Raw genomic sequence first — 13,590 nt, 5'->3', positions numbered from 1 at the left:
TAGTTTGTTTAAAAAATAAAAATAAAAATAAAATATAATATAAAAAAAAGATCGACACAGAGAAACTCGAAAGGGAGTCGAGAAGAGCAAGAGATCGTTTAATTGGAAGGACCACCATATTTGATTTTCGACTCGTTATTAGAGGATATAAGTTAATTTGTATTTTGGTGCAGACACTTTTTTTTCTTTCATCTGGTTGAAATTATTGGTAAAATTTTATTGAGGCCCAAATAAAAAAACCCTATCTTCTTTGATCTATTTATTTGTATCGTTTGTATCACAAATTGTGTTTTACACAATTAAATCATTTTTCTAACTAGCAAAAAAATCATTTTTTTTTAACTTGCTTGGAATCTAGAACCATATTATGTTTTATCTCCTCCCTTTATCTCCAAGAGGAAGCTTCAAGCTCAAAAGCAGAAATTAAACTACCTACCTTCTTTTCTAAACCTACCTCTCTCTCTCTCTCACTTCCCCTTTTATGCAGATTCTCTAAACCACTGGTTCCCACACTGTGTTATCATATCAAATATGAAGATGAAAGGCATAGACATATTCTGTGCATCCCAAGCTTCAACAGCCATATGCATGAACATGGATCATCAAGCATCCTCCTCCTCCGTCGTACAACTCGGCGGCCGAGCCCTCGACCGCCACAACCCCATCATCCAAGATGCAAGAAGAAGCACAAGCTCCAGAACCCTTCCCATTGCTCCATGCTCTTCCCAATCCCCCATCAACCCCAAGGCCTACCACCAACTCCCAAAGAGCAAGAAAAAAGCAACCTCCTCATCACTTAGACCAAGTACCAAGAGCTCCTCAAAAGAAAATGATCAGATGAGGAAGAGTACTAGTAATATTTTTCATGGAAAGTTGGATGAAAATGTTAAGAAGTTTTCTTCTGTTCTAAGTGAGAGTGTTGTTAGGAAGAGCTCTGCCAACCCTATCGATCTTATTACTCCTCCTGGCTCCTCCAGATACCTTTTGAGTGATACTGTGATCTTTGATGGGTTATCGGATCACGATCCGGTTTTGGCATTGGTTCCGGTTGGGCAGAAAAAGAATGCAGTGAAAATAATCACAGAAAATAAATCTACTACTTCTTCAATTGGCTCTTCTTCCTCATCTCTGACAAAAGACTCAAAACCACCAACGCCACCACCACTGCCACCGCCTTCCAACCAGGTTTGTCCAAAATTTTCTGTTTTTCTTGCTCAGATTGTTAGTTTATATGCATAGAGGTAACATTAAAGAATATTAAGGGTTTTAAATTTGGTTTCAATTGTTGAGAGTATGAATCCCAGGTCGGAGAATAATCAAAGCCTTGAGTAATTGTTTAAATGATCACTTATATAATGATCTTCTTTTGCAGGTTGTTGTATTGATGGTGTCCCTTCACTGCAAAGGGTGTGTAGGAAAACTGAGAAAACATCTATCCAGAATGGAAGGTAATTTGTTTAGCTCTTTAAAGCTGAAACATTTTTACTAGATTGCATCATTCCAGGAAAGTGAATTCCGCACCCATTCCCTTCTTCTCATGCACACGGCACACCCATGTCTATTTCTGGTCTTTGTATTGAAATAAATCAAACAAGAATTAAGAAACAATAATGAATTGAAGCGTGCAGAGAGAAAAAAAAGTGTGCGGAAATCATTTTCCTTTCTCAATTACAATAACATCTCATTCAATATAGCTAATATCTACTTATGGTAGTTTTAATTTTATCAATGAATGTATAAACTTAACTCAATATTTGTGTTTCATTTATGTGGGCAGGGGTGACATCATTCAACATAGACTTTGCAGCAAAGAAGGTGACAGTCACTGGAGATGTAACCCCATCGAGTGTCCTTGCCAGTGTCTCAAAGGTGAAGAACGCTCAGTTTTGGCCTACTGTGTCATCAGCATCACCTGCCTCTCCACCTTGTCCTACCAAACTAGAGGCCAAGAAATAATTTAACAGGTAACTGAAGAGAGGGCGTGGGAGAGAGAGAGAGAGAGAGAAGAAAAAAACCAAAAACTGGCAAGATGTTTTAGATGTATGGTTTGGATGTGAATTAATTAATTATTTAATATTAGTGTAAATGCACTATTAGCATGAGTGAGTGGAGGAACCAGATTCTGTATTGCTTGGAAGGAACTAGCTAGGAAGAAGTTGAGTGAGTAGTAGAAGAATCAAGATTAGAACCCACCTTATCATATTCTTCACTTTTTGTAGTTTGCTTTTAGTTTGGGACCTTTGCTATCTCTTACTTATAAGAAAATGTGGAGAGCAACTTTCTTATCACGGGAATGTCATTGAAGTTGTTTTCAAACTAATTATACATTGTTATGTGAAAAAGTTGAAATGCATAACAGTAGGGTAACTAATTTAAAATACAGACAATGTGATAATCTCGTTGTAAGTAAATGTCTCTTGTCTATTAGAATACCCAACAAATTAATATCTATATGTGGCCACCATTCTATTCTGTTTTATCTAGTCCCTTCGTTTAATACTGCCATGCCCTTGTGCTTCCTAAAAAGCTATTTTGTTTCTTTTTTTTTTGTTTTTAACCACAGTTCGTGCTAGTTAAATAGTGCTTAGGAAAATGTAAAATTCTGATTGTTGGGTTGCTGGCTCAAGGACCATATTCTTGGTTCTTGGTGTTTCAGATTAAAATGAGACATCCACAGCCAGTTAAAACCAACTACTCTTTGCTTTTTAGACCGCCATTTTGAAGCTGTAAAGACCAGTAATCTGGTAAAAATAATAAAACAGGCACCCGTTTTCATTGAAACATGTTACCAAATGACTTTTTCTGTTATAAAAGAAGTAAACAGCATAGCCAAATGGGTCTTTATTTGTATTACACAACTCCTACATCAAACACAGTTTTGAAGGCCACTAATCACTATGCTAGAAAGAGGCTTGGTATTTTCTGGTCATGAAAAACTAGAAGGCCCACTCTAGAGGAAAGATATTTACTTGTGTCCGGCCGCCTTTTATATGACAGAGTGCAGTGCTTGATACGGCAGACGGATATAAGCATTTCTCGCAATTGTGGAACCAATGGATTGAACTTGACTCATAAAAGAAATATGGACGTGGACGTGGCAGAAATAAATGTCCGAGAGCGTCCAAGAGTAACTTATGCCATTCAGTGCTACCAACCTACCATTCTAAAGGCACATGAGTTTTCAGTCAAATGATCCAAATTAAAGTTAAAAACAATAATAATGAGAACTTGGAGAACTTGATGGAGTGAATAGAGATATAGGGTTGGTTTGGCATTACTGTGCTTTGAAAAAAAACTGCTTCTGCTATGCTGTATTGATATATTTACTTGATAGCTGATACGAAATTTACTGCCAACAAAAAATTCTAGCTTGATATGTGATATGTCCAATCAAATGACATCGTGGCAAATCATATAACAACCAGTATGCACTATGCAGTATTGTTAGGGTCAAATTTTATTTCCAAAGGCTCTCAATAACTTAAAAATCAGATGCCACAAACTATTTCAATTGACAATAATTAGGCCGTGCAATCTTTACAATGGGATGATCGATATGCCGCGTGGTGATACCCTTACACAAAAAAATTTCTCTTACGAAACACACTTTGCTTTACATGTTTGGTTATTCACGGAAACTAATTTGAGTTATTTAGAGGGAACTCAAAAGCTTTCGTTTGCGACAAGATAGTAACATTCATTATCCATCTCTTGTTTTTTTTCTTGATCTTCCCTTATTTATGTTAGCCAAAGACGAGAAAAAAAAAATAGTGGAATATAAAGAAAAAGGAAATGTGAAAAATCACTCCCCTTGAGCAATGGTGTTGAAGGGTAGAGAGCCTTTTGTGCATTCAATGCATAATTTTAGTGGCGTCTTTCTCTGTTGTGATTGGTCAAAAGTTAGAAACTAAGAGAAGAGAAAGAAAAAGAAAAAAAAAAAGTATAATGCTCACTTGTGATTGGTAGGAGTTATGGCCATATTGTGCCATGTGCATGATAGATTCTTTCACGGAGTCTCAGTCTCATATAGCATTTAGAGCATTTTCAATGGCCTCCGTGAATTAACTCATAACTAGAATTTAGGGAGGGTTTGGAAAAATCCATCTCCAATCACACTCACTGTCATGCTCGTAGGTTAGCAAAACAACTAATAAGAGCTCCTAATTTTTGAGAGTGAGAAGGAAGCTCACTCAATTACCAGTGTCCTAAATTAGCATTAATTACTAATATTATAATATCTAGAACAAAAAAAAATCTATAATTCTGCAACGACTTGTTCTAGATTTTACGGTTTTTATAATTTTAAAGCGTGACATTACAAAAAAGCCCTTTGAGGCCAAACGTTGACTTTTGTTGACACCTCGTAGTGTCACGTAAGATCCATTTTCTTGGCATATCCTGTTAGCACTTGTCGCTACGAATGTGTGAGAGCAAGCGAAATCGAATTTGAAGGTACAACGAACATTTTATGGAACTATGAAGTCGATGAGCAAAATAGTCAATTCACTTTTCTAGTTATTAGGGTTAGATACTTTTATTATTTTAATAATTTTCTATCATGCGGGGCCCACACCCCACTTCTCCTTCCTCCCTGTGTCATCCCTTCCCACGATTTCTAGGACTTTCTCGAAATCTCTCCCCCATCTCTCTATTATTCTTCCCCTCTTTCCTAGCTTTCTTCCATCAGCCCTTATCTCTTCCCTCTTAGTTATCTCTCTCTCTCTAGAACACTCTTTCTCTCTCTCTCCCTTTTAGCTTTCTTTCTCTCACCTCTCTCTGTCACTCCCTGAATCTCTTTGAACACACATAGACAAGCAACAGTGACGACACCACCCTTCACTACCACCATGGCTCACACTCCGATGACTCCACCACCACCTAGACCACCACACCATGACCCCAGAACGGCTGAGACGTCTCCTCCTTTCTCTCTCTCTCTCTCTTTCACTCACTGCACTGTACACAGAGTTTCCTAACAAGTTCTCGTAGGCTCCAGCGAAAGTGAGGCTTAAACATTTGTTAGATCCCACATCGCCTAGGGGGGTGGATCCTCTATGCCTTATATGTACATGCCCACCTCCATATATAGCGAGGCCTTTTGGGAGCTTACTGGCTCCGGGTTCCATCGGAACTCCGAAGTTAAGCAAGTTCGCGCGAGAGCAATCCCAGGATAAGTGACCCACTAGGAAGTTCTTATGTGAGTTCCCAAAAACAAAATCGTCAGTGCATGGTTGGGGCCTAAAGCGGACAATATTGTGTTACAATGGAGTCGAGCCCAGAAGGTGGTGGGGGCCCGGGCCGGAATATGACAATTTGGTATCAGAGCCGATCCTTAACCGAATGTGTGCCGACGAGGACGTCGGGCCCCTAAGGGGGGTTTATTGTTAGATCCCACATCGCCTAGGGGGTGGATCCTCTATGCCTTATATGTATATGCCTACCTCCATATAGAACGAGGCATTTTGGGAGCTCACTGGCTTCGGGTTTCATCGGAACTCCGAAGTTAAGCAAGTTCGCGTGAGAGCAATCCCAGGATGGGTGACCCACTGAGAAGTTCTCGTGTGAGCTCCCAGAAACAAAACTGTGAGGGTGTGGTTGGGGCCCAAAGCAGACAATATCGTGCTATGGTGGAGTTAAGCCCGGGATGTGGTGGGGACCAGGGCCGAGATGTGACAACATTCCTAAAGTTTGGTACATTGTGTCTAGGGTTACATTTAGGACGTGTTTAAGTTGTTTGGGGTGTGTTTGGACATAGTTATAGCACAGAGAAGACTTGCCCAAATTCCGACTAAGGAACCCGAGACTTGCCGGCCATTTTCCGACCATGACTAGCAAGGGGATAGGTATAATACTCTTCCTTGTTCCTTGGGCTTCAAATTAGTATATTGAATGACTAGTTTTAGTTAGGTTTAAGGGGTGATCAGATCTTGGGAAGCTCCGGCTTTCTTCTTCGTGGAGTTTAGCCTACCCACGGCTTGAAATTGAGTCGACCCGACCCACAACCTTAAACCCGGCCTAAACCCTTGGCCCATTAACCCAATCGGCCCAACCCAACAACCTAGAACCCATATCCAAATTGAATCCAACCCAGGCTTAACCCAGATTGACTCGACTTAGATCTAAGTCCAGTCTTATGGACCACGCTTGGGTGATGCCATGACTGATGCGTAGAGCACATGCACCTCCCATCGTCGTCCACGGCGGTGCCGACGAATATTCCGGCCAACTTTCCTACGACTCAACTTGGCGCGTGGCGGCGCATAGGGGAACCCAAGGTCCCTCATTAGGTTTTTCGACGTACCAAATTTGAATCTGTTGTTCGTTTTCCCAAATTCAACTGTTTTAGTAGAGTTTTACTAAATGGTCTCAAATTATGTTTAGGTGAGTTGGGGGGAGGCGACACCATCCTTTCTAGTTCGAACGGTTCCTTGGCAATGGAATACTGTGAGTGGACCACTTCTTAACTTGCATGTTTTTATAAAATATTAGGTTTGCATTCATGAAAAACATGATTTCATGATTTTACGTTTTATGTATTATTTACGATTTATCGAAATTACGTTTTATGAAAGGTTATGAATTATCGGATTTTCATATATGATGAAATTTTATGGATTACGAATATGATTTATTTTACGGATTCATAAATATGAATTATAATGGATTGATGAGATGAGACTTTAAGCTTTTGAGCTCCAAATTTGATATGAGATTTTAGACAGATGTTTTCTGTGCTTATCTAGTGGGTTATCATACAACACATCCGCGCAACACGGGTATGTAGACGTCTATGGCTATAGGACATAGTGGATGATATTTATGCCATACCCCCAGCTTCACTGGCGAAACCAGTGTCGGACAGCTTCACTAGCCACGGCTAGTGTCGATGTGAGATGTTATATGTATATGTTTCTTCTTTGGTTAGTATTATATGTGTTTTCAAAATAGGGGGTTAGTATGTTCATAAAGAAAATGGTTTTCTTATTATTATTATTACTATTATTATAAACTTTGGTCCACTTACCCTTTTGGTTTTTGCGCCCCCTTAAGGAGTTATAATTAAGGCATCCGATCCTGGCGTCAAGGCATTTCCGCATAGGTATCCTCGAGTCTTCTCAGTGTAGGTCCCATTCCCTTATTCATATCTTTTAATAATAATTCATTATTATTATTCTTAATTAGTTGTATGCTCTGAACACGATTCGACATTGGTGTGTTTCTTTTTAATGACATATTTTATTTGTGTGCATGTTTAAAATGGCTTCGTCACCCTTAGGTTTTGGCCAGCACGGGGTATTTGGGAATATCGGGGTTGGGGTGTGTCAAATTGTGTTGATTCATATGTATTATAGCTCTCTAAATTAAATAGTATAATTAGAATAGACATCATGATTTGAGATGCTTAACTTTGGAACTGATATGAGTAACCTTGCCTAACTTTGATATATTTATTTGGGAGATTTTGGATGCAATCTCTAGTTGTTAATATTCTTTGATTGAAATTTTGTTGATTTTCATTTTTTTTTATTGAAGTATCTGATATTAATGTAATAATGTATTTCTATACAGATTATTATATTTTATAATTAAAAATTAAAAATTGTAGTTGTTTATATTATTAAGATTTTAAATAAAAACCATAATTATTGAAAGTATTAATAAATAAATTATATTCTCCAATATATTGTACATATATATAAACATGGTTACATTCATCAAAATTAATGAAAAAATTATACCAAACATGGGTAATTCTTCAAAATCACATAAAAATAACAGATATAAAGTTTAATAACATTAGTATATTTCTTCTATTAAACTTGACATTGATACATTCTCAAATCAACTAAAAAGAATGTACCCATATAAGTTTGAAAAATGGTTTATAAAAAAATTGAATGGATTTTTTAATAAAAATTGAGTACATTTTATATTGAAAAATCGTACCTTTTTTTTTAACAAATGATATTATTTATACTAAAGGGAAGGTGTGAGTTTAGCCTCATAATGTGCTAGCAATAATGTGGTTCAAATTCGCTTTTGGCAAAAATCGAACCTAAGAGCTCTCACTTCCAAGTGAAGAGGAATATCATTAGACCATAGTACTAACTGGCCGTATATTTAAAATGGGTACGGTTAAGGTTAAAAGTATTGAAAAATTATATGAATGGGTACATTCAAGAATAAAAATTTGAAAACATTTTTGTAAATTAATGAGTATAAATTATTTTAATTTTTTTTATTGTGGAAATGTTTTGAATTAAAAATTAATGGGAGCTTTATATATATAGACAAAAAAATTCACTATATTTCATGGAACTTCACTAGTTTTTAAACATGTCAATGAGAGACAAAAACATATAAATAACTAAAGCCCAACCCAAAAGCATGGAAACAATGTTTTAAAATACCAGTCATACCCTTAAGGCTTTAGAGCTATTAATAAACTTATTCTTCACAACTCCAACAAAATTAATATGTGTCATAAGCTAAACTCATCCTCGACCATTTTTGCAAAATTAGTTCAACCCGTCTTCGACCATTTTTGCAGAATCAATTCAACCCGTCTTCGACCATTTTTGTAGAACCAATTCAACTAGTCCTCGACCATTTATGCAGAATCAGTTCAAACTATCATCGATCTTTTTTGCAGAATTAGTTCAACCCATCCTCGATCATTATGCATAATTAGTTTAACAATTCATCGACCATTTTTGTAGAATCAGTTTAACCTGTCTTCGACCATTTTTGTACAATCAGTTCAACTCGTCCACAGTGTTCTAAAAATCGGCCTAGGCGGCCACCTAGGCGCTACAAGGTGGCCAGCCGCTCCGATTAGCCCATAATCGGGAGAAAAATCGGCAAGAGGATTAGGTGGGCGTGGAGGCAGCTTAGGCGGTGCTTGGGCGGCCTAGGCGACTCGATGACCTAGGTGGTCTAGGCATTTTAGACATTTTGTCGTTGCAGATACCTGCGTTCTTGTTCTTGTTCTTGTTCTGCCTTATGCGTTTCAAGAAGATGAAAGGAAGAAAAAGAAGACTGAAGGAAGAAGAAGATAGAATAAATGAGTTTCTCTCTCTTCCCACTACCCCACATGACAGACATAAGTCACATAACCACTCCACTTTTTGTTTTATTTATTTATTTTTAAATTAATTAACTTCTAATCAATTGTCAGGGATAAATGGCATACATTGAATATTGTGTGGTGTGCCCCACATCCTTTTTTGGTGCAGTGTTCCCCACCTCCCTTTTTACATACTACAAATCACAATGTTTACACCTTTACTTTTTTTTTAAAGTTCATTCACTATATAATAAATAATCTTTAAAAAATATTTATTAAGTAATTCATATTATCATATGAACTTTCATCTTATACCATCTAATTCATTAAAAAATAAAAAAAAATTCCTATCTATTGGAGATACATTGTTTGATACTCTTTTTGCATTTTATCATTCTTTTATTATCTTATCCATGGATTTCATACAATTATAATTTTTTTGTAAGAGTCAATATGCGCTTATTTACAAGATATACAATAAATTTACCTAAATCCGCCTAGGCGCCTGCCTAGACCCCGCCTAGCCGCTTAGGCGCTAGGCGCTAGCCTGTCGCCCGACTAGCGCCTAGCGTTTTTTAGAACCTTGCTCGTCCGCGACCATTTATGCAGAATCAGTTCAACCTGTCTTAGACCATTTATGCAGAATTAGTTTAACCCGTCCTCGATCATTTATGTAGAATCAGTTCAACCCGTCCTCGATCATTTTTGCAGAATCAGTTCCTCGTCCTCGACGATGTTTGAAGAATTAATTCAGCATGTCCTCGATCATTCATACCTCATCTTTAGAATTTGATCCAATGTTATACCTTCCGTTAGCTTGGCCGTGAATTTCTCAGTTAAATGTTAATGTGGCTTGATTCAAGGCCCACTTTCTATTAAAAAATTCTAACATTGGACCAAATTATAAAGATGAGGTATGACATTGTCAATTTTAAAAGATGAGGTATGATAGTGTCGTGAGACCAATAGTTGAGGTATTTTTGTGTAATTTACCCTAATAATTATTTAGAATATGAGTTAAATGTACTATTATTTTGTTAAATTATAAAACTAATAGCATACCTAATATTATGTCATTTTCAGTCATTTTACATAGTCGAAGTACTTGTAATAAAAGTTTACTAAACACTATGACATTGTTTTATTTATTTTATTTTATTGTTAAAAGTACTTTTACAACTGTAGTTTACCAAACACTCAAATGATTTATTTCACAGTTATTTATTATGACAACACAGTAGAAGCAGTTTTAAAAAAAAAACACAGCAACTCCAAACTAGACCTAAAGGTGACATTAAATTTCACCCTAGAAAATAAATGGCGGCATGGATATCTAGCAATATGAACATAAGACCAAATACACATACCTTTGCAGAAAAGGTAACACGAATCGGCCACAATTATACATTTCAAGTAGTGGAGATGTGACTACTGGATTTGAACAAAGAAAAAAAATGAAAGGGTGGCATTGGATTTGAACAAAAATAAAAAAGGGTGACATTAACTAGATATCTCTAGCTCAATAAAATATTATAAAAAAAAAAATCTGATTTGCTACCAGAAAATGGCGTTGCCTCAAGAAACCTTGCCCGATGAAAACAAATTTGTTAGTTAACAAACATTTACTCCATGACACAGCCAGTTTGTAGGGCAATGGTCAACATTTAGGGTTTATTAAAAAATTTTTGGAGACAGAACAATGTGGTAGGGCAAGAATGAATCCGTCAAGCAAGGTTTTGGGGCCAAGAGAAAAAATTGGCCTGAAATGCATTGAGGCTTGCGGGACGAAACCATGGTTCGTCGGCTAAGTACTCTGCCTGACAGGCAGTTTTGTCGACTAATGGCTTCTGTTCATTGAGCAAAGGACCACGCTGACGTGTTAAAAAATGAGTGAAAACGCTTTTACTCAACGACATCAGAGCGGTTGCCCAACGAGTACTTTAGTCGGGCAAACCCTGATTCACCATTTAGGTCTGTGCCTTCTTCTCTCTTTCCATTTTTCCTTTCTCTGCACCCCCTCCCGCTGCATCTCTCTCTTACACACACTCTCCTCCATCTCTTCCTCTCCCAATTAATTGACGAAGGTTAGTTGATTTTGATTCGTTGATTAATTTTGTCTTCGATGTGTGATTAATTAATTTTGATTTATGTGGGTTTGTGATTGGATTGGAAGTAAATTAAAGGAAATGTATATATTTGTATCCTAATTATAAATATAAGTTTGAATATGTTTAATTGTGAGATTTATATATGTTGAAATTGTGTATGATGTGAAGTTTTGAGTTCGTGCTACTCAAATATGTGTAGGTTAGGCGAATTTAATTTGTGCAACATTAGTGTAGGAATTCGTGGTCTGAAATTTGTTAAAATTTCACAATTGTTTATATGAAGTTAATTATATTGATTAAATTCATATAATAAACTCAAAAAGACCATAGACCTGTTTGATATAATGTTGGACGCGCGTGTAGATGCAGTATGCGGCTCCGCGATCTAACTAAATCTTGAATTGTTCAACTCGGATAGTTTCGAGTGCACTAGTATATGTTTAGGGTTTGTGATGCACTTGGCTAAGATTTGTTCCTGAAAATTTGTTGTATCCCCCTAATGTTCTTCGAGCGCATATTAGATATTTGTTTTTATCTTTGTCGAGAAAAAGGTATTTTCTTGTACTTAGTTGGCTCTAAAATTAATTTGTTCGTGTAAAATTCTTCGAGACAAGATATTTTCTTGTATTTAATTGGCTCTAATAGTACCATGTTAAAAAGATTATTTTTATGAACTCATGATTTTATATCCATTTCGATAGATTTAGGTCTGAAATACAAGAACATAATAAAGTCCAGAGATTAATGAGAATTTGAAAGATAGATGGTCTTTCGCAACCCTTTTTTCTTTTTGCCTAATTTATTAGTCCTCTAGCGATAAGGTAGTTAGAAGATAGCCTCTATGACAAAAAAAAAAAAAAAACAAATTCAGATTTAAGCTCTTATGGTGAAATATTTTGGAGTTTAGGCCTAAAATTGATAATTTTGTCAAAATTCCGTTAATTATTAGCATATGAGCCACACATATATATTAGGCTAAAATAGAACTCCATTAATTTTTAGCACGTTGCGCTTACATGTGAGGCTAACCTTATATTTTTAGTCTCACATGTACTAACAATTAATGGAGAATTGCGAAATTTTCAATTTTGGGCCTAAGTCCTAACATACTTAAATCCTAATTTTTTTTTTCCACATAAGCTATCTTCCAACTATCTTCCAACTACGGGAACTATTAATCTCACTGTAGAAATTGAATTTCTTTAGTTCATTTGTGAGGAAAGTGTACAATATAAAGATGTACAATATTGCTAGCTAGCACCTTGTGAGACTTAACCTACTACCCACCCTTTAGTGTAGATAATATCGTTTGATAAAAAAATAAAAAAAAAATAAAAAAAGCAACATCTCTCTCTATGGTTAAAGATTCATTGAAAACTACAAAGGAATCCACACAAGGGCTAGGAAATTATGAACAATAAATATTGTTTAACAATTACATTCCGAGTATAGACCTATACTATTGACTATTCTTAGATCAATTTAAGATAGATTGCCGGAGTCATGAGGATCTCACTTGACATTCATCTGTTCAATCAAAATACCAAAAATAAAGAGGGTATACATGAAAAAAACTGCACGGAAATCACTTTCCAAGTTGAAATGGATGAGTGAGGATCCTCGCCGGATCCTCAAATCACATCTGTTCATCGTACATCGTGCGGGCAGAAATTATTGTAAATATTTTTTATTTAAAATCGAATATAAATAGTACCTGACAAAAACTGACCGCACAATGTATGATGAACGAATGTGATTGAAGGATCCTGGGATCTTCATAAAGAGAATCGGGTGAGGATCCTCTCTCGAAATGGATCTATATGATATGGCAGGACCCAACACCTATAGATGTAAAAAAATATGTATATTTAGATTTTTATTTAAATTTTTCGGCCAAGATATATATTTTACATCTCTTAATTGGAGAACTTTCTAACCAACCAAGGATGCAAATACACATATTAAACCATGGACATTTCATTAGAGATGCTCTTATTGACTGGATCTCAAACAGGTGAGCTCATACAGTTGCTGTCTGCTATACTAGAACAAGATGGTAAATGCTCCTTTGTAGCATAAGTTATTAATTCACCAAAAAAAAAATTATTTTTAATTCTCTGAAACAATTGCCCTAGGTGTAGGTGGAGTCTTGTTATCAGGTCTGTCACTAGGACCAGATGGTGGAATTGGAGTACCCTTTGGCAGCATACCAAAATGGAATCTTCTTGATTGTATTTTGGGAAGAGGTGGTGAACTCCCTCCAATTCCATGTTCTTCACATGCTGCTGCACCAGACGGTTGAATTGGAGAGCCCTTCGATAGGATGTCGCCAACTGTAGCCCACCTTCCATGCAACTGGTTATACTTCTCTTTGCCATCTAAGGAGGAAGAGGAGGCAACGCCAAAGGCTAGCAA

The 13,590-nt window shown here is 36.5% G+C and overlaps 1 protein-coding gene across 1 annotated transcript; it reads left to right on the top strand.

Annotated features, from left to right (window-relative positions):
* The first annotated feature begins 343 nt into the window (after positions 1-343).
* Positions 344-2,288, top strand: LOC137746291 (protein SODIUM POTASSIUM ROOT DEFECTIVE 1-like). Its single transcript, XM_068486369.1, has 3 exons — positions 344-1,185; positions 1,373-1,448; positions 1,778-2,288. The coding sequence occupies exons 1-3, from the start codon at positions 532-534 to the stop codon at positions 1,954-1,956; spliced, it is 909 nt and encodes a 302-aa protein (XP_068342470.1). The 5' UTR covers positions 344-531; the 3' UTR covers positions 1,957-2,288.
* Positions 2,289-13,590: the final 11,302 nt, after the last annotated feature.

Source organism: Pyrus communis, chromosome 9, assembly GCF_963583255.1.
Source record: "Pyrus communis chromosome 9, drPyrComm1.1, whole genome shotgun sequence".
Classification (NCBI taxonomy): Eukaryota; Viridiplantae; Streptophyta; class Magnoliopsida; order Rosales; family Rosaceae; genus Pyrus; species Pyrus communis.
Note: the sequence above shows the minus strand (reverse complement) of the source record. Positions and strands in the feature narration are given on the sequence as shown.